The sequence below is a fragment of the Pithys albifrons genome, chromosome 20 (assembly GCF_047495875.1).
Source record: "Pithys albifrons albifrons isolate INPA30051 chromosome 20, PitAlb_v1, whole genome shotgun sequence".
In the NCBI taxonomy this organism is placed as follows: Eukaryota; Metazoa; Chordata; class Aves; order Passeriformes; family Thamnophilidae; genus Pithys; species Pithys albifrons.
The window spans coordinates 9840236-9865817 of record NC_092477.1 but is presented as its reverse complement, the minus strand read 5'-3'; the positions used below and the strand labels follow the sequence as shown (position 1 = coordinate 9865817).

Genomic DNA, 25582 nt, shown 5'->3' with positions numbered 1-25582 from the left:
ACATCCCTGCCAGTCCAGGAGCTGGGGATATCTAACCCTTGGGGAGTGGTTGGAGCTGGCAGGGGGAGGCAGGGTGCCTCAACAGCTTTGTGCCTAAATTTACCCCTGAAATTTGCACCAGTGCAAGGTCTGATGCCTCAGGAATAAATGGGACATTTATCCACCATGCCCAGCCATGGCCAGGTGCAGTAACCAGACTAGGAGCAGCATTCCAGGGGCATTAACAGGGAAATAAAACTCCATCCACTGGCCTGCCCCAGGAGGGGGCACACACCACCCACAAGGTTTTATTATTACCATTATGCTTTTCCCCCAGGAAGAGCAGCTGCTCCCATAATCCCCCACATCAGCCAGGCTCTGAGCAAACACGGAGGGGGGAGTGGTTGCTTTGCTGGCTGCCCTCTGTGAACAGCAGGTCCTGCTCCTGCCTCAGAGTGACAGCCACCCGTGGTGGCCCCGCGGCCATGGTGACCTGTGACCAGCCAGCGTGTGGCCACCTCCCTCTGCCACGGCTGGGGCTGAGCTCACGTGCCACCCCACCCTTTGGATCCTGAAAGAAGGGTCCAAACCACTGTGTTATCAGAATGGGGAAACTGAGGCAGGGGGTTGCTGAGAGGAGAGCTCAGAAAAGCTCTGCCCACCAGGACTGTGTGGGCTCCAGCTGCTTTGGGTTTGCAATCATGTCCTGGTGATGCTTTCCCAACCTCCAATTCAGGTTGCAGTGTAGAGGTGAGTACATGGCTCTACCCATACAGCTCCAGTAGGGATGAGGATGATGATGGCACAGGCAATACTGACTGTGTCTCCACAGCATGCCTGGCTGGCTCATCTCTGCATTAGCCACGTTTTCTGTGACCTAGAAAACTCCAGCTGGCGCACATGAACCACTGTGCTCCTTGATTTTAGAATTAACCTAAAAATATAGGGAAAGATTAAACTGGCATAAGCTCCCTCTAGATTGGACTGACCATCACAAAAAATAGCCACCCTTGTTCCTTCTCTGGAGTCACATCAGGACTTGGAGGGGCTGTGGCAGCTGCTGCTTTCCCCACTGTCTCTCCTGAGCTTGATGAAAGGCTCAGCCTGCTGAACACAGACTTGGGCTTGTATTGTTCTAGGTTTGGTCTAACCCAAAGGTCATATTTATAATTAGGACATGCTGATGAAATGGTTCTGGCCTGTCAAACAGAAACACCCCACTGCAAACAGGAGTTTAGACTTGTTTGCAGCTCTAGAGTAATTGGGGCACTCTTCAAAACTGAAAAACTGGTTTTATCTTTGGGGGAAGAAGAGGAATGCTGCTGGAGATGGGCTAATGCTGGAGCAAGTGAACCCCTCTGCTCCTATTCAAACCCTTCCCAAACCGGAGGAATTTGGATGCAGGCTGGGTACTACAGTGTGTTCAGTGGGAAAAAGCAAAGGTGTGGGGTGGGGAGCAGTGGGAGGATTTCCCACAGGGTCACACTGCTGGATCCTAAAAGCCCCCCAAAATATCCCTGGGTTGCTCAGGGATCTGCAGGAGTGGGTGATGCTGCCAGGGGGACCACTGTGCTCCTGGGACCCTGATTCCTCCCAAGCACTGGGCAAACCCCGACTTCAACCCAACTTCAGCTACTCCGAGATACTGGAATGGGGCCCTTCAGCGGAACTTGAGTATCCTGCCCAAACAGGCCCTAATTCCAGGGGTGAGTCCTGAGCAAGATGAACAACAAACCTTCAGGTTGGGAGATTAAATCAAACATTTCTTTTCCTACTCCCCTCTAAATTAAATTTTTTTGTGTGTGCCCACCTTCACTTTGAGCTCTCAGGTCTGGCTTAGGAAATGTGTAAATTAATTTTAATTCTGCTTTTAAAGTGGAGCCACTGGGAACTGCGGCAGGAGGGTCAGATGGTGCCTTTTCTCACTGTGTTTGCTCTCTGGCATCCAGCTGACGACTCCAGCCAGCGCCGAGTGAGCTTGGGAAGCTGCGAGTCCCCCTGGCCCCAGCTGGGCTGTTTGTTCTCTGCTGGGCACCGAGCCGGGGAGAAAAAACAGCATTTTCCTCCGTTTTGAATTTCTCCTCTCTGTTGGACTTTTTGTCTTGGCTGAGAAGTGACAGAGCCACAAGAAGGGGTACGAAGGAGCGCCTCTTTCTTGTTCCTCCCAGGCTGGCTCCGCTTGCCTCTGGGTGCTGGTTAATATTTTTTGCAGCAGGGGCCGAAGGGTCGGAAGAGGAGGAGGAGGAGGAGAAGGAGGAGGAGGAAGAGAAGAGCATCGGAGGAAGGCAGGGGCCCCACGGCCATTGCAGCAGGCAAAGCCAGCCCCGAGTGAGCCTTGCTGGTGAGTGGAGCCTGGTGGGAACGTGCCATGGGCTGTCCGGGAAACTCCTGCGGCGTCACGGGATTTCCAAGTGGGAGTTTGCAGCTTGGCTGGGCTGTGGGGGGACAGTGGAGGGATCCTGGGTGTTTTGGAGGCCACGTGGCAGCAAGTTGGGGTGGTCTCTGAGGCAGCCTCTGGCCATGGCTCATGTGGGAGGGGGACAGTACTGGTCTGTGAGACCCCACTGCACCCACTTATGCACCTAAAACAATGTACTGGGAGCAAATCCTACGCTGTGTCTTTGGGTAGGACCTGCATGCAGGGGCTGCAGTGTCTGCAGGCAGGATCTGTCCCTGTCTGCCCCTCTATCAGCCATTGCACCACCATCTGATAGGGAGCAAACCTGGCACTTTAATTGTGGCCAAACAGCTCCTGAATTCCAGAGGGAAAAAAAAGTGGTTTCTGGAGGCGTGAGCAAACACAGGGTTGCTGAGCCCTGGGCATTCCCAAGCACCCTTTTTTAAGGGGGGCCCCTCCAGAGGTTGTTTGGGAGCTGCACACCCTTGCAGCTGGGATCCTGTTTCCCTGCTGGAAAGGCATTCCAGCAGCCCACTCAGAAACGTGCCCCACGGCTCGTTTAGTCCCTGCACAGCACCCAGAGATGCTGCTACCACCAAATGAATGGTGGGTTGAGCAGCCAGGCTGGCCAGGGATCCCTACCCTTGCCAGCAAGATAATTTTGGGATTTGCAGGTGGAAATGTCTTACATGAGCTGTGCCTTGCGGGCAGCTGCCCCCCGCTGCCTGCCAGCCCCCTGGAGGAGCCCCCGGCCCTTCAGCAGCGCGACAGGACCCACGACGAAGAAGAGTGTCCCGTACCAGAAGACCCTGAAGGAGGAAGGCTCTGGGAGTGGGGAGCCCAGCCAGCCCCCGCCATCCTCGGCCGAGGTAGTGGTGGTCGGAGGGGGCAGCCTGGGATGCCAGACCACCTATCACCTGGCCAAGCAGGGGGTCACCAACGTCGTGCTGCTGGAGAGGGACCGTCTGACGTCGGGTACCACTTGGCACACAGCTGGTGAGGTGGTGGGCACATCATGGATGCTCCCTGGGGTGGGTGCTGGGATGCCAACATTTTGGGATGTCCATTGTCCATGGAATGAATCCATTGGATAGGCTTCACCCTGATGTGCCAGGGAGTTTTGGCTTTAAATGTGGAGAATTTGAGCATTCTTTTTTGTTAAACAACACCCAAACCGTCTTTTTTTTTTTTTTTTGTAAGATTTATGTGGCCACTGAAAAAGGAAACATTTTATTTCCCCACTTTTTTCCTCTTCTTTAAGGCACTTTTCTTTGGCAGGGAGTGGGAGCTCTATAAGCCTTTTTGTGTTTGTCACTTATGGGGTCATCGCCTCCACAAGCCTCTTTTTCCCATTCATGTACAGCCCAAGGAAAAGAAACCGATGGTTTGTAGCACTCCCTCGTATCCACGAGATGGAGCAAGAGCCCTGTAGGGTGAAACAGAACACGCGTGGGATCACGGGGCTCCCTCTGCATCCCACTCCGGGTGATGGAGCACCCGTCCCAGCCGTGGGCTGTCTCTGTGTGTGTCCCCAGGTCTCCTGTGGCAGCTGCGTCCCAGTGATGTGGAAGTGGAGCTGCTGGCGCACACACGGGATGTGGTCAGCCGGGATCTGCCTGCAGAGACGGGGCTGCACACGGGCTGGGTGGAGAACGGGGGGCTCTTCATCGCCTCCAACAAGCAGCGCCTTGACGAGTACAAAAGGCTCATGTCGGTAGGGAGAAGTTCCTCTGTGTCCTCCAGCTGGGTGGGCTGCAGGAGGTGGTGTTTATTTGGGAGCACAGGATCCCAGGTCTCTGAATGTCCCATCCCTCACTGGCTTCCCACCTGGAGAGCTGTGACTGGCCCAAGTGGACTCCCAGGGCAGCCTCCTGATTTCCATCAGGCTGCCAAAATCTGACAAAGTGCTCCAAAGTCAGCAAAATTAAATCTAGCCATGGATTTTTGACCATTCAGGGAGTGCCAGCATCATTTTCCATATGCACAGGCAGCATTATGGGGCCATATTCCCCTGAAATCTGAGCAGACCATCTCACCCCACGCTGGATTTAGGGTTTGCTTTGGTGCAGCAGCTGCCTCACCTGGGAGATAAACGTGTTTTGGAGGTCTCTTCCTCCTCCAGCAGCAAGTGATGAGCAAAGCTTTTGTTTCCTGCTTCTGCTCCTGATTTTCTTGTCCATTGGCAGCTGGGGAAGGTGTATGGTGTGGAGTCCTACGTCCTGACCCCATCACAGACCAAGGACCTGTACCCACTGATGAATATTGATGACCTGTATGGCACCCTGTATGTCCCCAAGGATGGCACCATGGATCCAGCTGGGACCTGCTCAACTCTTGCCAGAGCAGCAACTGCCAGAGGAGCTACGGTAGTTCTTAATTAGTAATTGCTCATTAATGCCTGTTGATCCTGGGAGGAGATTTCATCTCCTCCTTTCCCACTGAGGCAGAACGGCTCCCACAGAATCAGGTCTTTCCCATGAAGGATGTTGTCCTGTTGGGTGGGTCATAGTGGCAAAGCTGTCAAGAACCATGAGATCCAGGAAAAATGAAGTATGGAAAAAAAACTTTTAGGAGCAAGACAAAGCATCCAAGGCAGGGAGATGGCCATTGCCAGACCACTGCTTAAATTAACTTCCCCAGATTTGGGAGCTGGATGTCAGGTGAGGTGGGTTGTTCCCCTGCCCTTGCGACCTTGCCATGACTCTGCTGCCCTTCTTCTGCCATCAGATCATTGAGAACTGCCCGGTCACAGGCATCCAGGTCAGAGCTGATGATTTCGGGGTGAAGAGGGTGTGTGCAGTGGAGACGGCCCATGGGACCATCCAGACTCCCTGCGTAGTGAACTGCGCAGGTACAGGGGACAAGGCGCAGGGAAAGCTGTGGGATGGGGACTGTGGTCTCAGGGGTTGCAGCAGTCCTTGTCCCCCCATCTGGGTGGGCTGCAGGACAGTTTTCGGGGGGGTGTGGAGGATGGAGAGGGGCTCAACATGCAGTTCCTGTCTTGGCAGGTGTGTGGGCACGAGCCCTGGGTCGGCTGGCCGGTGTGCACGTGCCGCTGGTGGGGATGCACCACGCCTACGTGGTCACCGAGCGCATCGAGGGCATCCAGGTCAGTCCTGGGCGGCTGTAGGTTGGCTCCTCTGCTCTGGAGCACAGTGCTGGTGAGGCAGGGAAGATCCCCCCTTCCCGGAGCTCCCAGACCTGTGGGAACCCCCTCTGTTTCTGCCTTCAGCATGGGCATGTTCTGCCAGGTCAGTCTCAGCACCTGGGGAGGTGCACACCCAGCATTTTCCCCTCCTAGTGAGGCTGTCAGACCACCTTGAACAGAGTCAGATTTAATATTTAACCATCTTACAACTGCCAGGATAATTTTTTTTTCTCAGTAGAATTATTCATAGGATCTTTGATGTGTTTGGTGTCTGATAGCAGCATTCACAGAGATCCCAAATGCTTTCTGAACAAGCCCCAGTCCCAGTAGGCAGAGGTGTAACTCTGCAAGCATGTCTAAAGTGTCCCAACAAGCCTGTTTCTGCTGTTTGGCTATAGAAAATTGCTCAGGATTTGAAGGAGGCTTCATTCTCTCAGGCATCAGCGCTTTGAGGGTGACACATTAATTAGTTTCCATCCCACTGACACAATCTGTGTCTGACCTTTCAGTATGAGGTGCCTCATGGTAAAAAGTGCTGTTGTCTCTGATTGCATTTCTGTCCCAGTAACTCCACTGTGCCTTGCACAGTAAGAAAGACTTTCCAGAGAAAAGGCTGCAGCTTGCAGACCTTGGTGCCTCGTGTTCAATCCATCTAATTCCACTTGTCAACATGGATTGCAGTAGGCCCTACAGCAATACTTCCATGTTATCTAAATGTTTCTCCATCCATTATTCAGGAGAACAAATCGCTCATTCTTCGCGCACTGCTGCCCGCGTGTTGAGCTGCTGCCTCTGCCTGCAGAGGCGGCTGGCGGAGGAGTGATGTTTTCTGAGCCAGGATCAACCATGGGGGCTGCTCTGCCTCCCCTGAGCATCCCCAGTGATGCTCAGGTGGCTGGGTAAGCTGCTTTGCCCATGGTTTCACCAGGCTTGCTGAAACTGAACTGGGTGCCTACCTCCTGGGGCAATGTGGGCACTCAAATTTCCAGGCTGAGGGAACATCCCTCATTATGAAGCTGTGTCAGGGGAGGTTGGCATCAGGCATTAGGAAAAGTTTTTTCACCCAGAGAATGGGCAGGCACTGGAACAGACTCCCCAAGGCAGTGATCACAGCACCAACCCTGCCAGAGCTCAAGGAGCATTTAGTCAATGCTCTCATGCACGTGGTAGGATTGACAGGGCTGTTCTGTGCAGGGCCATGACTTGGAGTTTGACAATCCTGGTGGGTCCCTTCCAGTTCAGGATATTCTATGATCCATGGAGCCACTGTTGCTCCCCTCCTCAGCTGGTCACTGCTGCAGGTGCCCACCCTCTGCCCTGAACCTCCCCATGGCTCTCAGCCCCCTCTCATCCCTCTCCCCAATTTTCAGAACATGCCAAATGTTCGCGATCATGATGCCTCGGTCTATCTCCGTCTCCAAGGCGATGCCCTTTCCGTGGGTGGATATGAGTCAAATCCCATCTTCTGGGAGGAGGTAAGTGGTGCCAGGGGAGCAAGGCAGGTTTCCAGGGAGTCCACCTCGAAGAGGAGGGCTCAGACATGAGGGCCTCAGTCCCTGGCTTCTGTGGGCACCAACCTCTGTGTGGCTGGTGGGGAAAGCATGGCAGAGCATCTTCCCTTTGAGTCTGTCTGTGGCACAGATATGCAATACAGAGGGAAGATAAATTAGATGAAAATGCTGGACTGGGGACATTCAGAGGCCACTGTGCAGTCCCTGCCCTGTGCATCATCCCCTTATCGAGTGCAAGTGTCTTAATTTGGGCTCTGCCTCGGACCTTTGGCTTGTCTGGGCAGCTTGTGAAAACTCAAAGAAACCAGAGACTGCAAAGCAGCCTCTATTTATCTTCTCTGAGGCTGCCAGAGCTGAAAAGTTCTTACAGCAACAGCTGTACTCTGTTCTCTGTCCTGAGTCCTGTTTCCCACCTTCAGGTATCTGAAAAATTTGCTTTTGGCCTCTTTGATCTGGACTGGGATGTTTTCATGCAACACATTGAAGGTGCAATCCACAGAGTGCCAGTGCTGGAGAAAACAGGCATTAAATCCACCGTCTGTGGGCCAGGTAATGTGGCTGTGGTGGCACCACAGTGGCTGGGTTCCACCCAGGATCTTGCTGGAGGCACAGGGAAACTTCATTACCTGGAGAGAAGGAAAACTCTCTGAAGGCACAGAAAGTGCTGGTGGTCTGGCTGCAGTGGTGTCATCTTCCAAGGGGTGGCATTCCAGGCTTAGCCTGCGTGGAGAAATAGAATCATAGATTCCTACACTCCCAGAATTTTGGGTTGGAAGGATCTTTAAAGATCATATAGTTCCAAACCCCCTGCCAAGGGCAGGGACATCTTCCACTAGCCCAGGTTGCTCCAAGCCCTGTCCAACCTGGCCTTGGACACTTCCAGGGGTGGAGCAGCCACAGCTTCTCTGGGCAACCTGTGTCAGTGTATCACCATGCTTATTGTAAATAACTTTTTTCTTATAAATTTCTTATAATCTAAATTGACCCTGTTTTAGTTTAAAACTGTTTCCTTGGGGAGCTTTCTGACTTGATCTAATCTGAGGGTGAATAGCACAGATTTACATCCGATGTAGCCACTGGACTGGAAAATTAAGGGGCAGATTTTTTTCAAGCAGTGGCTGTTATTTTACCAAGTGTTATCTTGTGTAGTTGTTTTTACTAATTTCTTCTGGTCCAATGACATTAGATTCAGTCTGATTTACATCCCAGGCTGCCTGGTGTGGAGTTAAAGGCCATAGTATTGCTGTAGTGGTGGCTGGAGATGATGCCAGTCATTGAGCCTGAGCCCTGCACACTTGGTTTGGCCTTAAAATCTACCATATGCTAAAAAAGAAACTGTAATAAAGCCTTTTTTGCTGAGGGACTTCAAGGGAAATCCTTGAGCCTTTATGATTGTATGAGGGGAAAGTAGGGCACATCTCCTACTCTGTGGCCGATCAAACATGACGTGTACAAGGTGGAGACCTTGGCCCTGGGTCTGGTAGTTTGATTACACTGCAGTGTGAGCAGACCTGGTGGAGAGCTGGCTTCTGGTAGATGAATGTCTACTCTTTGTAGTACAGTAATGTCATTTCCAAAGGGTCAGTGCTCCTCCTTTTCTCCTTCTTGATTTAAACCAGCAGTTTGTGACAGCTGAGTCACTCTGGGTGAAGCAAATAGCCAAGGCTTGTCCTCTCTACTGTGGGTAACTGTGCCAAAGGAGCTCTCACCATCTGTCCCAGGGCAAGTCAGCCGGACTGGAAGGGGAGGTGCTTTGGGTGTTGCTTCATCAACTCACTGAGTTTGCAGCCTGACATATCAGTACAGGGATATTGGCACCTGAGGAGCTGCTCTGGTGACAGTGGAAATATTGTTCTGGCTCTGCTCTTGCCTTCTCCAGAGATCATGGGAAACAAGCTGGGCATTGTTGAGGGAGGAAGGACCAGACTGAACTCAGTCTTCCCTCTCTCATTTCACATGGGTGGATGGACTGCCATAAAACAGGGAGGAGGATTGCACACCTCTGTCAGGGTGCTTTGCTGTCCTCCCCAGTGAGGGCTTGCACAGGGACCATGGCTGATGGCACTATGGAATAGCATGGGCAGCAGGAGATATCATTAGCACAAGAGTCTTGGGAGGCATCAGCAGCAGTCCCTCAGCTGAACAAAGCAGCTCTAAGTCATGGAATTTCCCAGCAGAAATCAATGAAGGTGAAATATAGTCACTATCATGAAATGTGGCTCAGACATTGAAAAGCCCCCTTGTCTAAGCCCCCTGGTCTAAGGGACTGGGAGAAAGAAAGAGCCCTCACAGTGTCTCGTGCAACTTCTGGGGAATTAATTTTGTTTCACAAATTTTCAGTCTAACTTCCAACACCTATGCTGGGAAGTGCTTGACATTGGTCCAGTTCTGGCCCCACTGACCACTCTGGGAGCAGGATGAGGTCAGCATGGGAAGCTGTAGGAAACCTGCTTCTAAAGTGTGTGATGTGTCCCCAAAAGCCTGTCCTGGCCTCACTGGCACATCCCCTCTGCCTTGCAGAGTCATTCACAGCCGACCACAAGCCACTCATGGGGGAAGCTCCAGAAGTCCGAGGGTTCTTCCTTGGCTGTGGCTTCAACAGTGCTGGTAAGAGAAACCTGAAGGAATCACACCTTGGGCATCATATCCCAGGCAGAGCCTGACACCCACAGCCACATTTGGCCTCATCTGTATCCTCGCATTTTCCTGTAGGAATGATGTTGGGAGGTGGCTGTGGGAAGGAACTGGCTCACTGGATCATCCACGGGCGGCCAGAGAAGGATATGTACGGCTACGACATCAGGCAAGTCACCCTGACTGTCCCAGGTCCCCTTGGCTCCCACCCCTCATCCCTGGGTGGTCCGTGGGTATGGTTTCAAGGCAGGACTGGGTGCTGGCATTGGGAGTGGGTGTCTGGGCAGCATCTGTGCCACCGCCTGTGTCCCTCCAAGGAGCTGGAATCAATTACATGCAATGGCTTTAATGAATTTACACATGGGGTTTATCTCATTTGCCTCATTCCACTTCTACGCAAACAGCTTCCATCAGGCACAAGGAGATTGTGGGGATGGGGAAGGACGGGGTAATTACGTTTGGATTTTGTTGTTGTTCAATTAGTGCCGTGCCTAATCCTCTAAGTTAATAATCAAGGGGATGATTTCAACAGCAGAAAGATTAGCTTTGTCCCCCTTTGCAGCACCACACAGGCCGAGAGTTGTGACTGTGCAGATGTTGGCTCAGTAATTGCTTTTGACTTGCTTGATTATCTATGATTGGGTTTGGGCTTTCTTACAGGGCTGTAAGTGACAGCAACCACCTTGTCGGGGATAAAGCTTTGAAAATCCTGTTGCTTTCGTGGTAAAGCTGTAAATGCCCCATTGGCTCAGGCTTGGGAGAGTGGGGTATTGGGGCCTGCAGAGCTCAGTGGGAGTTGCCTCCAGCTCCCTTCCTCCATGAGCTGGGCTAGGGATGGGGATGGAGTGATGGAGAGATCCCCAGGCTGGGCAGGCACTGGGTTGATGTGACCACAGCCCTTGCAGGGTGACCCCAGCCCTACTCAGAGTGGCTGGGGGCTTTCCATCCCTTGCACCTGGATGGAGTATCTCCCATATCCCATCTGCTCCATCATCAAGCTGTCGGTCCCATTTTTTCTTTTGGGTGATGATTACTAAGCTCCTCTTTAAATAACTCCCTTTTCTGCACATTTCAATATTTATCCTCTCAAAACACTCGCTTGTAAATATTTCATCTGGCAGCTGTTGCCCACTTGCTGCTGTCAAAAATTCAGCATGCTGGTGAAGGCACTGCAGCTGATGGGATGACCGAGAGTGCCGGTGACATACCATGTGTCACCTTCTGCCTGTCCCCTGCCAGCAGAAGAGGCAGCTGCTCTCACAGTGAGACCATGGCTGCTTTTGGGGAGCATCACTTGCATTGCTTGCAGAGCTCAGCTTCGGTACCCTGTCTTTTCTTCGCACCCAGGCAGTGGGGAGGGAAGCTCCAAGTATCACTTTAAATGACTCTACAATGACATTTTGCCTTGCCTTTTGTCCCCTGCCTGTCTTTCACCAGCACCAGGAAAGGTGCCACAGTGCCCAGAGCTGCTCTCCATGAGTTATAGGTCCCTGGTAATAACAATCTGAGTGAGTGCTGAGCTGGCACATTCCTTCAAGGAGCTTTTCTGTTTGAAAGATGAAAATATGTCAAACGAATTTAAAATGATTTGGGTTTTATTTTTATTTCAGCCTGGGGAGAACTGGTTGAAAAATGTAAGGCATGTCCAGGGCTCATTCCCTCATCAGGGCTGTGTTTGAGCCTCGAGTGTGCTCTGATGCTGGCCCCATCCTGAAGTGGGGCAGAATTAACCTCAAGTTTCATTTTTTTTTCCTATTTTCCCTCTCCAGAAGGAATGTATTCTGCTCCCAGTTGCTCTGGTGCATGAAATAGCAATTTTGCACCTCAGCAGCTGCATCCATATCTGGGTCTGGTCAAGAGAAGTCACCCCAGGAGCTGCTGGGCTTATCTGGATGCTGCTCTCTCCCTGCCTTCCAGGAGGTTCCACCACTCCCTCACCGACAACAATCTCTGGATCCGGGAGAGGAGCCACGAGTCCTACGCCAAGAACTACTCTGTTGTGTTCCCCCATGATGAGCCACTGGCAGGACGCAACATGAGGAAGGACCCCCTACATGAGGTGAGGACATGCACCCCACCCAGGCTGCTGTGTGAGGGCAATGGAAGACCCTCATAGCATCCTTCTAGCAAAAGAGGGGCCACAAAGAGTGGCTGCAGCTGTATCACTCCCCAAAGCATCATGCTGTATCTGTGCTGCCATCCATCCATCCATCCTGGGGAGATCCCTGCCAATCCCAAAGCTCACACACCATGAGGGTGCTGGGACCATGGATGGTTTAATGGTAGAGATGCTACGCTTTCCTTTAAGTGGCAGATATGGCTTAAGAGCTTGGTGATGGTCACTGGGCAATGAAAAAGTGGAGAGAAGAGCTCAGAGGCTGAGTCCATTCACTGCTAGCCCAGGTCGGGGGCAGCTGCCAGGGCTGAGGATGCTGGATGCTGACAGGAATCTCCTGCACCTGCTCACCATGTCTTAAACACAATTTAGCAACAGCTTGTCCCCAAAACAGTGTCTCACAGTGTAGAGTGAGGCTGGGACATGAGGAGGGTTGTGGGAAGAGTGGGGAACAGCTGTATTTCTGCAGAGGGGGTTTTGCCCACACCCCCCTAAGTGGTTTTTCTCCCAGGGCTTCCCCCTGCTCCTGCCTTTGCCAGCCACAAATCTCTGTAGGTGAGCACCCTTTAGCTGTAGTCTTGAGACAAAAACCCAGTTTCCATCATTTTGCTGCACCAGCAGCACCACATCCACTGCAGCTCAGAGCCCCCCAAATCACTCAGCACTCCCAAGGTGCTTGGAGTGACTCAGCACCGGTGCCTTGTCCCACCACGTCACCACCAGCCTCAGTCCCAGTCCTGGCAATGAGCAGCCACATTTCCTGAGACCGTTTCTGCTTGTCTCTAATTCTTATCACACCACCCCTCCTCCAATGGAGAGCAGAGGCTCAAGCAATAAAACAGACATCCCTGCCCTCCAGCCCCCGGTGTTTAGTTGACAGCTCAGTTGTTTTCTGTCACTGAGGATACAATTTATTTTTTAATAGCATGTCTAATAAGTGGTGCCCATTTGACTGACAGCCTGATATTTATCCATGCAGCTCCAGAACATGTGCTATGTTTTATAAATAGATACTGAATCATTTCTGAAATGTTCAACAAAGTCTATTCTTTTCTGAACAGAGGCACCAAACAAAAATATCTTAATGGATCCCTAATTAATTGCGTGCAGAGATTTTCCTAAGATTGCAGAGGAGGAATGAGAAGGTTGCCGTATAAATCCTAAATGTTATTATATAATTAGTCTGTAAACATCAGGGGGAATCTTGCTCTCTGGATGCAACATCTCTCAATCAGTAATTTGAGCACCATAGTACAGGTTTTTGGGGATGCACAGCTGGGCTGCCCGAACTCTGCCTCTTGACTACCTTTGAGGCAAATATCCTTCTTGGGGGAGGATAAAAATTAGGCAATTTGCAGGCAAGTGGGGTTTGCCACTGTTTTAAAAGACAAACTGCAGTGCTAATTTTTGCTGCTGGCAGCCAAAGCCAAGGGGTCACAAGTCTCATCTGGAGCATGAACCTGTACCTGAGGAGGGCAGCCTGGCTGCTGCTCAAAAAGCAGTGAAAAGGCTTTTTTTAAACCATTTGTTCCCATTTCTCTTGTGTAGGAGTTGCTGCGACAGGGCTGTGTTTTCCAGGAGCGTCATGGCTGGGAGAGGCCGGGCTGGTTCAGCCCTGGGGGAGCAGCCCCGGTAAGCATGGCATGTGTTTTAGGGGGTGTTGAGCCTGGAGGGTACCAGCTGTGCCCAGAGAATGAAGGATGCATCCTGTGTGTGCAGAGTGTGTGATAAGCTGCAGCAGTTGCATGTCCCCAGAAATGGTCTAGAAAAGCTTTTGGGCTTTAATTCATTGTAACAGCAAAAAGAGGGGGATCCGTGTGTGCATGTTGTGTCTGTCTCTGTCCCTCTGCAACAGGCAGCATCTGCCTGCAATGCCCCCAAACAACAGGCACTGATATACTGAAGAAAGGGAGGGATGCTGGTGTGGGGACCCATCATCATGAGCAGGGATGCTGTACTGGGGACCATCACCATGGACAGGGATGCTGGGATGGGGATTGTCACTGAGGGCAGGGAATGCTGCAGGGGGATCCATGACCACAGCCAGGTCCTGCATGGACCGTACTTTTCTCTCATCCTGGGGTGAATGTGACTAGAAGTCCCTTGGCTTCAGCCTCACATCAGCTTCCTCACTGTCCCCATCCTCCATCCCCAGGTCCTGGACTATGACTACTACGGCGCATACGGCCGGGAGCGCCACAAGGATTACACCTACAACCGACTGCTGGGAGATGAGTACACCTTTGACTTCCCCCCTCACCATGACATCGTGAGTCCAGGGGTGACATCCTCCCCCTCCCCTGGCCAAAACTGTTGGGCACATCTGGACCTGGGTAGGGTCAGAGGCAGCAGAACCTGTGCCACATTGATGCTTTGGGTGGGGTTGGTGAGGCTCAGAGGGAGGTGAAACAGCAAGCTTTGCTTAAAACTGGGGACAACGTTCCAAAAAGATGAAATGTGTGGACCATGCTTGGAAACCTTGATGGAGAGGCCACAAGAATTATGCTGCTGCTTTACTAAATGAAAGTGTTGAGAGTAGCTTGGGGAAAAAATCGATTTGATAAAACTTGTTATTAATGATAACTGTCACTGCCTTAGTGAGGTAAGGAATGGGATCGAGGATACAGGATGGCTTGTCAGGCTTGCTCCATTTAACACTTGATTTTTTGAAGTTGTACAGCTTTTAAAGGCACCAGACAAGTGTCCTGGTATCATTTCCCATTACATAAATGGTTTAATTTTTTTTCCCTTTGTGGAGTGAGAGCAAGGCTCAGCATCAGCTTTGTGTTTGCTTTAATTGTAGATCAAGAATGAATGCTTAACGTGCAGAAATGCTCTGGCTCTCTTTGACATGTCTTATTTTGGGAAATTCTACTTGGTTGGACCTGAAGCTACAAAAGCAGCAAACTGGCTGTTCAGTGCTGACGTGAGCAAAGCACCAGGTACTGGCTCAGCCCCTCATTTCAGCTGCATGCCAGGGAAATCACACCCCATAAAACCCCATGGGGGCCTAAACTGGCTTTTATTTTGAATGCTGCTTTTGCACAGGGTATGGGAAGTGTGTGGGAGAGGCTGCTTTCCCTGTCTTCATGAGAGTGGATTCTGCTTTTTTACACAGGGTCTCAGTGCTTTGAGCTGGGGGGCCAGGAAGGGCTCCAGCTGTGGATCACAGCTGGAGATGCAATGGGTGCTGGAGTAAATCTAGCACAACCCTTACCAGCTGCAGTTTGCTGTTCCCTTCTCTGGGGCTGGAAGGCAGCTTATGGCATTTCCAAGGATGAATATTCAGCTCCTCACACAGCAAAGAGAAAAAACCATCATTCCTTTCCCCCTCCTCATGCTGGGACATGCAGGATCCATCAGGGCATGGTCAAGCAGTGGCAGCTGATGTAACAATGGGGACAAATTTTCCTGCTATCCACATTCCTCTGCCAGGGCCACAGCTCTGTGCCAGGCTGGCTGATGGGCAGCAGTGCCTGTGTCCTTCCCACAGGCTCCACCGTGTACACCTGCATGCTGAACAAGCAGGGGGGTGTGGAGAGCGACCTGACTGTCAGCCGGATCAGCCCTGGGGACCCAACCTCCCCCTTGGCCCCTGCCTTTGAAGGTAAAAGCCCTGAGCACAGGTATGCTGGAGGTGGGAGTGTTTGTGTGAGCGCTGTCTGGGTTCACCTTCCCACAGCTCAGCTTCCAGCCTCTCCCAGTGCATTTCCCACCCAAAGACCTTTCCAGTCCTAGGAAGCCATGGTGGCAGGTTTGTTCCAGCATCTCCTCCATCCCTGCCATGCTGGAGGGGCTGCAGGCATGGGGGTTATTGCATTTTCCTAATGGCAGCCACCTGGCTTTTTCCACCTCTGTCCTTTGGTCCCCATAACCTGATTATCGCCCCTGTCCCTGGGGCCCTGCACTGCTCATTGGTGTTATTGGATTTGTCCAGCCCTGGCTGGCAGCTCTGACCTCTGTCCGAGTCCTTATCAGCTACAATAAAGAGGAACTGAAAGGGAGCAGAGCAGCCCTGAGGGCAGAAATGGCATTAGGCAGAGGAGGACGGGGCTGAGCTGGGCTCCAGCAGCTTTGCCAAGCTCAGGGGCTGGCTCCAGACAGGGGTGTGCCCACGGAGCCCTGTCCTCACACTGTGCCCCCTTCAGGTGTTCTGTGGGGGCAATCTCACCCCCTTTGCCCCAGTGGTGTGGAGTGCCAATGAGTTTTTCCCTCCCTATGGGAAAATCCTTCTTCCCTCTTGTCTGGGGCACTCACAGACGAGGAAGGGTGATGGGAAGCGGACGGCAGAGCTGCAGGGTTTGTCGGGCAACGGAGGAGTTTAATCACAGCAAAGTCTTTTTTGCCAATTACAGTAGGTGGCTGCACTTATTATCATTATGACAGATTATCAAAGAGCAATTTTGTAGTGGCAGGAAAGACAGAGGGAAGATTGATTACATATTAATCAGCTCTCAAACACAATCCTTGGGGATTTTTCCACCCAGGATTAGCAATGAGATAAAATTCCTCCTTGTATACAATGTAGCCCCTGCACTGGTTGTGGCTTAGTTGTTGTAGCATTCCCTGCTCCCGCCTGCAGCTCCTATTTCCCTCCACACCTATGGCTCCGTTCTGTATAGGGACAAAAATGCAAATACTTTTGCTCTTAGTCTCAAGGGACAAGGAATTTTTTCCCTTCCTGTGATGCTCACACAGGCTCCTCCAGGTTTCGAACAGCTTTTTGTGTGTTTTCTTCTTTAGGATTTTAACAGCCATTTGTTTTTCACTGTGCTGAGCCCCACAAAAAGTAGTGGTCATGATAGCAAAGCCCTCCCTTACCACAGATCTATTTAACCCCCTCTTTCTCAGTGCCTTCCCCTGCCCCCCGCCCCCCCAGTCTGTGCATGTTGGAGAGGCTCAGGGTTCCATCTCAGACTCGGGAAAGCAAAACCAACCTGGAGCTGAGCTGGGCATCTCCCCCAGCCTGACATTCTTGATCCTGACAGGCTGCTGGGGGGTATTTTGCAGGGGATGGCTACTACCTGGCTATTGGTGGGGCTGTGGCCCAACACAACTGGTCCCACATCACCTCTGTGCTGCAGGACATGAAGCTCCAGTGCAAACTCCTTGACTGCTCAGAGGAGCTGGGCATGATGAGCATTCAAGGCCCTCTGAGGTGAGAATGGGAAGAGCGGTGGGGCAACCTGACCATGCAGGGATGGAGGGATGAGTGGATGGAGGGAGGGATGCAGGGTTGGAAGGAGGGATGCAGGGATGGAGGGAAGGATGTCTCAGATACAAGTTCCCAAGTTGGGCAGGGCTAGGTGTGATCTCTGGGACAACAGCTGATGATCTGACTGGAGTAACGCTCTATTTTCTGGGAACTGAAATTTCTTATGAGGCTCTCACAGCATTGCACATCACCCAGATCAGCTCCTTTGTGGAGTGAGAAGTCTGTCTTTCAACCAAGATGAGAGAGCAAGTTTCAGAGACAGCCCTCAGGGCAGGCTGGCAGCTGTGTCGTTTCACTGCATCCACTTTGCTCTTTCCCCACAGCCGCGTCGTCCTCCAAGAAGTGCTCGACACCGACCTCAGCAACGAGGCCTTCCCCTTCTCCACACACAAAATCACCACAGCTGCAGGATGCACGGTAGGACGGGGCCCTTGAGCTCCCCAGGGAGCTTTGTGCTGGAGTGACCACCCACCAGCCTGCACAGAATCACAGACTGGTTTGGGTTGGAAGGGACCCTAAAGCCCATCTTGTTCCAGCCTCCCTGCCATGACCAGGGGCACCTTCCACTAGATCAGATTGCTCCAAGCCCTGTCCAACCTGGCCTTGAACAGAGATGGGGCATCCAGAGCTTCTCTGGACAACCCATTCCAGTTGGGCATTCCCTGCTAAGGAACCCCTCTGCCTCCACATTATTGCAGGGAAGTTTTTTGGTGTTTTTTGTTGGAAAAGGCCAAAATCCAGTATGGGAGAAGGATGTTTTTCTCCCTGACTGCCTTGCAGGTGCCAGCCCACTCTCCCAGCCCTCCCAGTGGTATCACAGCCTGGGCTGAGCTTGGGGAAGGGACATGGTGACTCCTGGCATTGCAGTATTTCAGAGAAACAAGAAATGCCTCTCATAGATTAGGATGAGCACTGGTGATGAGATTTACCTGACACTCTAGACACTTTCCATTTCCCCCTAATCATAAAAAAAAAAAAAGATGATTTAATGTAAAGCATGTCAGGTACTGGCAATAAGGGCTGGGCAGCCCAGGGAGCCGCTGTGTTTGATCACAGGAGAAGTCTGACAGCCTTAAGCTTCCTGTACAAGTACAGATCATCCTGCATTTGCCCAGACTTCAGGGCTCAAGTCAGCCATTATCAGAAAAGCACAGAAATGGTGCTGCTCTGTCCTAATGCCTCAGGCGAAGCCCCTCAATGCTGGAGTGAGGGGACAAGAAGCCCTTTGAAGTCATGTTGCTGAGCTGCACCACTGCCTGGCTTGGGTGCCTGGTGTGGGGGGTCTCCATGGGGGTGCTGGGAGGTACGTGCACGTGTCCTGAGTGTGACAGTCCACAGCAAGCTGCAGGAGATGCACCTTGCCCAGGCTTGCAGCCCAGCACCTTTGCCAGGTCCTGCAGCCATGGGTTTAACATGTCATGTGGTATCACTTGGAGGTGTTGAGGCAGGAAGGCTCAGCCCAAAACGGTTTGGGATCACTGAGTGTGTTGTAAAGTGGTGGATCAGTACCCAAGGTTTGCTGGGAGGTTTCACAGCACTGACTGCCTGGTTGGACTGCTCTGTCTCACCTGGTGCAGTGAGAAATGTGCCTTAAATCCCTCCCCCACCTCATCTGGTGCTTCAAAAGGGTCTGGAGAATGGGGTGATGGCAGTTATTTGGGGAGTTCTGTCATGTGTGGGGCTGCTGGTGTAGGTTGCTTGAAACACCCTAAATAGAAGAGTTGGTGACCACTAAGTGTTGTTTTGCCTAAAGAGAAATGTCCTGGGAAAACCTGCTGCTGCCAAGTTTGGGTGTCAGGGAAAAGCTTTTGCAAGGTTTCCCAAGAAGCTCTGCCTTGGTTTCTCATTGATGTTTATCCCATATGAAATATTCTTTTTGTTGCAAAAATGCTCTTTGGAAGAGAGGAATGAGTTTGTACCCCATCCTTCCCATGGGAAATCTGGGCAAGCCATGGTCTCAGGGCATCCCTTTCCCTCTGGAGGAGCCGGATGGCAGGAGAGACCGTGCTGAGCTCTCACTCTGTCTCTCATACCTGATGGAGGATGAAGGAGGTGAAGGTGCAGCAGTAAATCTTGTAAAAGGCAGCAGGAAAGCTGGGAGCTGGAGGCAGGTTGGATATTACTGAAATTGGGTTAAGCCACGTGCAGTCACTTTTCATTCAGAATTAGAGTGGCTTTAATTTGACTGCAGCTGGCTGCTGAAGGGATTGCTGCTATATCAAATTAGGGCTTCCTGATTTGTGAGCAAGACCCTGGCCAGGGTTTAGGGTGCTTTAACTGAGTCACAGATTTTGCCCAAGTCAGATTAATCCTCCAAACCATCACTATCAGTGCACCTTGTGTTCCATGTGCTGAAAACCCACAATGTGTCCAGTGTCCCTCAGGGAGAAACAGTGGCCTGGGGGACCCCAAAGCCAATTCATTGGTGCAGGGTGTCCAAAATGTTGAATTTTAGTCCCCACTGGTGGGTTATAATCCTCCCCACATCCTCCCTTGTCACGGCTGTAGCAAACTGATATCATCTCATAATAATCTCCTTATCCCCTGGCAAAGGTGGATAAATGTTCTTGTCTCCAAGAGTGTGACCAATTTCTTTGAATTTCACTTCAGGTTTATACAAAAATAATCCAGTCCTGCGAGGAAGAAAGAGTTGGTAAAAATGTTCTATCTTCTTTTGGATATGAATTCCCTGACTGTAAGAATTGGTGTGGGCTGGGGAGAGACTCCCTGCCTGCTGCCAGGGCCACCCTTTGGGAGGTCTCCTTTGGTCCCCACTGAATGATGAACACCAGGGATTCCATCCCACGCTGAAATTAGAGTGGCAAGATTTCTCAGGACAGCAGGCTGAAGCCTTTGCTGATATTATCAGCTTCCAGGGGGATTAAACTGAACCCAATATCTTTAAAAAGTTATCACTGAGATTTTCATATATTAACTCAATAGTTGAACAAAATCAGCTGGAGTGAAAGGAGAGTTCCAGCAGAGTTAATGACTCTGGAAATTACCTATTGGTTTGTGAGTTTATATATAGCGTCTCTCATTGTATTGAACAGCAGAGAAAGGTCCCCCTTTGAATTTCACTGCTGGATACAGGGTAAAGTTCAGGTTTTCATTTTCTAGAATGCTTTTGAATTGCTGCTCAAAAACCCAGGAGCTGATGCTGTTCCATAGCTGTGGCTGATATTTAACAGAAAAACCTGTTCCTTGGGGAATTCAGCAGAAAGCCCACAGGAAAAGCTGAGCCCAGCCCTTGGCAGCCCCCTTGGCCTCTGTGGTGGGATGTGGACCCTGCCTGGGGCACACAGCTGTGGGGGCAACCTCAGTCCCTACCTGTGCAAAGCTAACGACTGGCACCCCGATTTTCCAAGGATTCCTGTTTTCTGTGGTGCAGTGCTCCTGCTGGGATTCTTGCTCACCCACAGCAGCAGTGGTTTGAGGGAAAGTTTCTCCCAGGAGTAACTTGCTCTTGATAGTAGAGTGCACTTCAGTTGCAGTTGCAGACGGGGTTAATGAGCCAGGAAGTTGCCTGTCAGTCCCCAGAGCATCTCCTGCTGCAGTGAAGATGGAAGCTGGCTGCAGCAGCTTGATCTCTGGCTGTTCCCTAATTAGATGACACCTTTGTGTAGAGGAAAAAGCTTCTCTGCACCCTTTGTGTCTGTGCACCCGGAGAAGTGATTGCCAGCCTTTGAGCCTCACTGCAGGGACCAAGGCAGGGCTGGATCCCAGCACAGATACTTGGGAGGAGACTCAAAATAAACTCCTCATATCTATGGCTTTGTGTTCTGTCCTCCTCTCCACTCCTATTGTACAGGTGAAGGTCTCTTATAAGCTGCCTTAAACTCTGCTTGAGGGCATTATTTTTGCACGAGGATATTAGGGGAAGTGGGAATGGATTTGGGTTCCCAGTCATGCCCTCTGGCCATCCTCACAGCGGAGAGTCCAGGCACCCCTTTGGCATTTCTGCTTGTTTTGGGAAGCAGCTGCTGTTGTCTGTTGTTGTTTGTACTCAGGATTAGAGAGCACAGCTGGGACTGTTTCTGGTTGTAGTAAGAGCTCAGCAAAAGGAAAATGCATCTTCTGCCCTAATGACACCTGGAGCCAGTATGGGCAAGCCAGCCCCCAGGCTGTGGATTGTGTACAGCCAACAGAACCAGCCTGGTAGTCTCTTCTGAGCAGAAAACTGCTTTATTAAGACTGGCAGATCACAATCTGGAGTGCAACTCTGGAGGTGATCTTTCTCCCAAAGCCAGCTATACACATTTGCAGTTGATGTGCATACAAAGGGATGAACCAGAGGGGTTTTGTGGGGGAGGAAGTGAAGAAATACAATGGGATGAATCAGAGGGAAATGCAGCTCAGACTCAAGGGCTGTCTCCAGGGAAGGTTCCCAAGCTGGAATGGCCCCAAATGGCCTGGAAAGCTTTGGGAATGCACACTGTTTCATAGGGACAACAGGAGGATGCAGGCAAGCTTGCTGGGGGAAAAGCTGGGGGAATAGGGCAGTTCCAGCATGGTCTGTTCCCTGGGAGTGCAGGCAGGCTCCATCTCTGAGGATGAGGCTTCCCCAGAGAAGCACCAAGTCCCCTGTGCTAATCTGTTCATTCCTCTTTTGAGCTTCACACGTTCAGTGTGGAGCTAATTTGGCAGCACAGCTTTAGGGCTCTACCTCTGTGGGGGAAAACTTGAGCATCTCCCTGAGGTGAGCAGGATGTGGGTTGGGGCAGTGGGCTTAGCCCCTGCTCGGGAACCTTTGGGTGCCTCTGCTGTGGGAGCACCGTCCAAAGCCAGGACAGCAGCCACAAAGTGCCCCAAAGCAGGACAGTCCTGCTGAGGACGGGCTCTCATCTCGATGGATCAGCAGAGGGAGACAAAAGCTCGGCTGGAGCTGGAGCATCACATCTAACCCCAGCCGGGCTGGTTGCAACATTCCTGCGATGCTGACAGCAGCCACATCTGCCCACGGGCCATCCCTTCTGGGCACTGACAATAGCTGGGTTTGAAGTGCCAACTTAGTCTGTACAGAGATGAGAAATTCACTCTGACTGGCTTCATGCACTAGGAAGAGCACAGAACTGCCTTCCACCACACAATGCCCACAGGGTGCCCAGGCAAGCTGTCTTTCCCCCCAGCACAGGAGAATGTGGCTCTTCAGCCTCTCCCGTCCTGAACAGCCTGTCTCTGTCTCAGAAATGTTTGTCCTCTTGCATTTGCAGGTCCGTGCCATGAGGTTGTCATTCGTGGGTGAGATGGGCTGGGAGCTGCACGTGCCCAGGGCAGACTGTGTGAAGGTTTACCAGGCGGTGATGCAGGCGGGGGCCCGGCATGGCATTACCAACGCTGGCTACAGAGCCATCGACAGCCTCAGCATTGAGAAAGGTTACTTGCTTTTCTTACAGCAGCATTGCTGCTTTTCCTCTGGCCAGGGGACCAGGCAAAGAGCTTTTTTGTCATTTTAAGGGTGGGTTAGTGGTGCAGAGATGCTATCAGACCCAGCACTCTGTGCTACAATTCCTCCAATATGGGCTCCTTTCGAGGGTGCTCTGTTCAGGGCCAAGTGAATAAAGGTAACAGGGATGTCCAGGATGCAGGGATGATGCCTTGGTCTCCTGGTGCTGCTCACCCTGGGCTTGCTGCCATGCCGGGGATCAGCTGGGTGACCCACACTTGCTCCCTGCAGGGTACAGGCACTGGCACGCAGACCTACGCTCCGATGATACCCCACTAGAAGCAGGCTTAGCCTTCACCTGCAAGCTCAAGTCCAGCATCCCCTTCCTGGGTCGGGAGGCTGTGGAGGCTCAGAAAGCCAAGGGCATCTTCCGCCGCCTCGTCTGCTTCACCACGGAGGAGTGAGTACCACTGCCAGTGGCCACCCCAGGACCTGCACCTTCACCATCCCCATCCACCCCATGTGTACACACACATACAGGCACACACAAACGTGGAGCTCGGTTACGAGCCAGCTCAGCTGTTTTCCATGCTCTAATTCCATCCCTAATTTAAATCCCACTGCAAATTCCCTGTTGGGTGCTAATGGGAGCTGGAAACGGTGTGACAAGGAGTGGGTTGATCTTGTTTCACCCGGAGCAGCGTGAGGTTTTGCAAATTGGGCTGGAGGGACTTCGCCAAAGCCTGAGTTCAGCACAGGGAGGTTAATAAACCTGTGGGCAGTGGTAGCCCTGGCATTGGGCTGGCCTGGGGCAGAGGGAGTATCCAGTCCCCCCAAACGCCTCTGGCCTGTGGGGGACTGACATGAGGATTTGCTGACAGCAGCTCTGCCTTCCCCTTGCAGGAAGGTGCCGATGTTTGGCCTGGAGGCGGTCTGGAGGGACGGCAAGGTGGTCGGCCACATCCGTCGGGCAGACTTTGGATTTGCCATCGATAAAACCATTGCCTACGGCTACATCTGTGACCCCACGGGGGGCCCGGTGAGTACAGACCCACCAGGCATGGCTGGACCTCTTTCCCCACAGCAGGGGCTTGCAGGGAGAATATAGTGCTTGTTTGGTTTGAAGCCACAGCACATACCCATTGCTGCGGTCTGGGGTGTGAGATGGGGCAGCAGCTCCCTCGTGCTTCCCCTATGGAGGCTGGAGGGTGAGGGAAGTCACAGCTCAGTGGCAAGGTCAGTCTCACCTGCTGTCACTTTGTGAGGTCCCAGCAATGCTCTCTGGCCCCAGTGCTGCCTTGGATGTTAATTGCAACAGAGCATTTAATTGCAGTAGTGAATTAACTTATGTTACAGGGAGCAGTGGCCAATAGGAGCAGAGCAGGCTCTTAATTAAGCCTGGGAGACTCCTGGATAGTCAATCAGATGCCCTCATTAAGAACTGTGCTGCAGTCTGAGGCCAAGGAACCCATATGGGGACAGAGGGTTGGAGATGACATCCCCAGGGACCTTCTCTGTGCCAACCAAGAGCATTGCATATGCTCACAGTGTCATCCTCTTTCTTGCCTTGACTTTTAATCCTGAATCAGTGCAAGAGTCCCAAGTCAAGTGGCTTTGTGGTCCAGTTGCCCTGGGAACCCCCTTTTCTCCCCATGATGAATGTTGCTCCTTTCCCCATTTCTTTTCCTTTCCTGCTCCCTTTTTCCTTTCCATTGTATAACTTCATAAGAAAAAAAAAGGAACCTAAAAATTTCAAGTCGTGACTTTTTTTTTTTTAGCAGAGTACTTTTAACATCTATTTTCCTTCTCTCCATGCATTCTCTTGGAATGGCAGAGTTGGGTTTTCTGCAGAGAGCAGATCTGTGGGGCGGGGTGGGAGGCTGCCCAGGGATGGAGCTGGGATGCTGACAGGAGGTTGGTGCCTCGCTGTGTCTCTCAGCACCCAACAGGGGTTTCTCCATGGCTCTGCTCTCCAGGTCTCACTGGATTTCGTGAAGAGTGGCAGCTATGAGCTGGAGCGGATGGGAGTGACCTACCCTGCCCAGGCACACACCAAGTCCCCGTTCGACCCCGACAACAAGCGCGTGAAGGGCTTTTACTGAGCAGGTGCTGCGGGCGCTGGATGGGGACAGGGCGGAGCCCATTAGGAGCTGCCAGATGAATTCCCGGCCCCCCTGGGTGCCCCAGCTGGCTCCAGGGTCAGCTGGAAGAGCCAGGCAACAGCCTGCAACAAACTCATCCAGCAAATTTGTGTTGAATTAGAGGCGAGAGGAGGAAGAGATTCTAAAAAGTCCAAAGACTCTGTTGTTCTGTTTTCCAAGGGAAGCAGTGCCACTGCAGCAATAATTCTTTCCCATGGGTTAATTGGCCTGAAAACAGTGTTTTATCTGACTGCATGTGAAGTGGTTTCAGTTTTTGACTTTGCTGGGAACTCTTTCTCCCAAAATGTAGTTTCACGCTGCCTGGAAATGAATTTTTTTAAACTGACTTTGCTGTTAATACAGCTGTAGCCTCCAAACCTGTCATGCCTCTGATCCCTTGCTGTGTCTGTCCTCACTCCAGTGGGTGTCACCTCATCTGGCTGTGCCCGGGGGACCCTGAGCTGGTGTGGGAGCACTTGTGGGGTCCATGGAGGGAAGGGGCCAGGGCAGCGGCTCATGCTGGCAATGCTCTGCCTGCTGCAGGGTTTTTCTCTGCCAATACTGTTTGTGCCTGTGTGTCATAGAATCATGGTTTGGGTTGGAAGGGACCTTAAAGATCACCTAGTTCCAGCAACCCTGCTATGGGCAGGGACACCTTCCACTAGACCAGGTTGCTCCAAGCCCTGCCCAGCCTGGCCTGAGGCACTTCCAGGAATGGGGTAGCCACAACCTCTGGGCTGCTCCCAGCACAGGCAGAACCAGCTCAGCACTGTGGAGTAAGATGGACACTCAGGGCACTGACACCACAACTGTCCTTGTCCCCATCCTCTGGCAGCAGATCCCTTCTGCTCTGCTGGCAACTTCCCGAAGGTCACCTTGGAGGTGGCTCCTTTTAGCTCCTGATGGAGAGGGGGGTGCTGGCAGAGGCTGAGCCATGTCCTGCCAGCCCAGCAGCCTCTGGCAGCACAGAGCCAGGCTTGGGGGCATTGGGGAAGGTTTTCCATCACACGCACACAGCCCATGAACCCCCTGCTGCCAAAGGGAAGGGTCAGCG

General features: G+C 52.0%; 1 protein-coding gene across 3 annotated transcripts; it reads left to right on the top strand.

Moving 5' to 3' along the window:
* Nucleotides 1-571: 571 nt before the first annotated feature.
* SARDH (sarcosine dehydrogenase) lies at nucleotides 572-24910 on the top strand. Of its 3 annotated transcripts, none has more exons than XM_071574688.1 (23): nucleotides 572-729; nucleotides 1929-2113; nucleotides 2195-2320; nucleotides 3052-3373; nucleotides 3913-4091; nucleotides 4564-4743; nucleotides 5105-5228; nucleotides 5386-5486; nucleotides 6896-7000; nucleotides 7456-7585; nucleotides 9557-9643; nucleotides 9749-9839; nucleotides 11588-11729; nucleotides 13335-13418; nucleotides 13942-14055; nucleotides 14590-14728; nucleotides 15280-15393; nucleotides 16797-16944; nucleotides 17325-17418; nucleotides 22215-22377; nucleotides 22679-22847; nucleotides 23291-23426; nucleotides 24364-24910. In XM_071574688.1, exons 4-23 carry the CDS (start codon nucleotides 3058-3060, stop codon nucleotides 24487-24489), a joined length of 2742 nt encoding a protein of 913 aa, XP_071430789.1. In that variant the 5' UTR covers nucleotides 572-729; nucleotides 1929-2113; nucleotides 2195-2320; nucleotides 3052-3057; the 3' UTR covers nucleotides 24490-24910. The 3 variants fall into 3 exon arrangements, with proteins under 3 accessions (XP_071430789.1, XP_071430790.1, XP_071430791.1); XM_071574689.1 differs by having other exon boundaries at nucleotides 2192-2320; XM_071574690.1 differs by lacking the exon at nucleotides 1929-2113 and having other exon boundaries at nucleotides 2192-2320.
* Nucleotides 24911-25582: the final 672 nt, after the last annotated feature.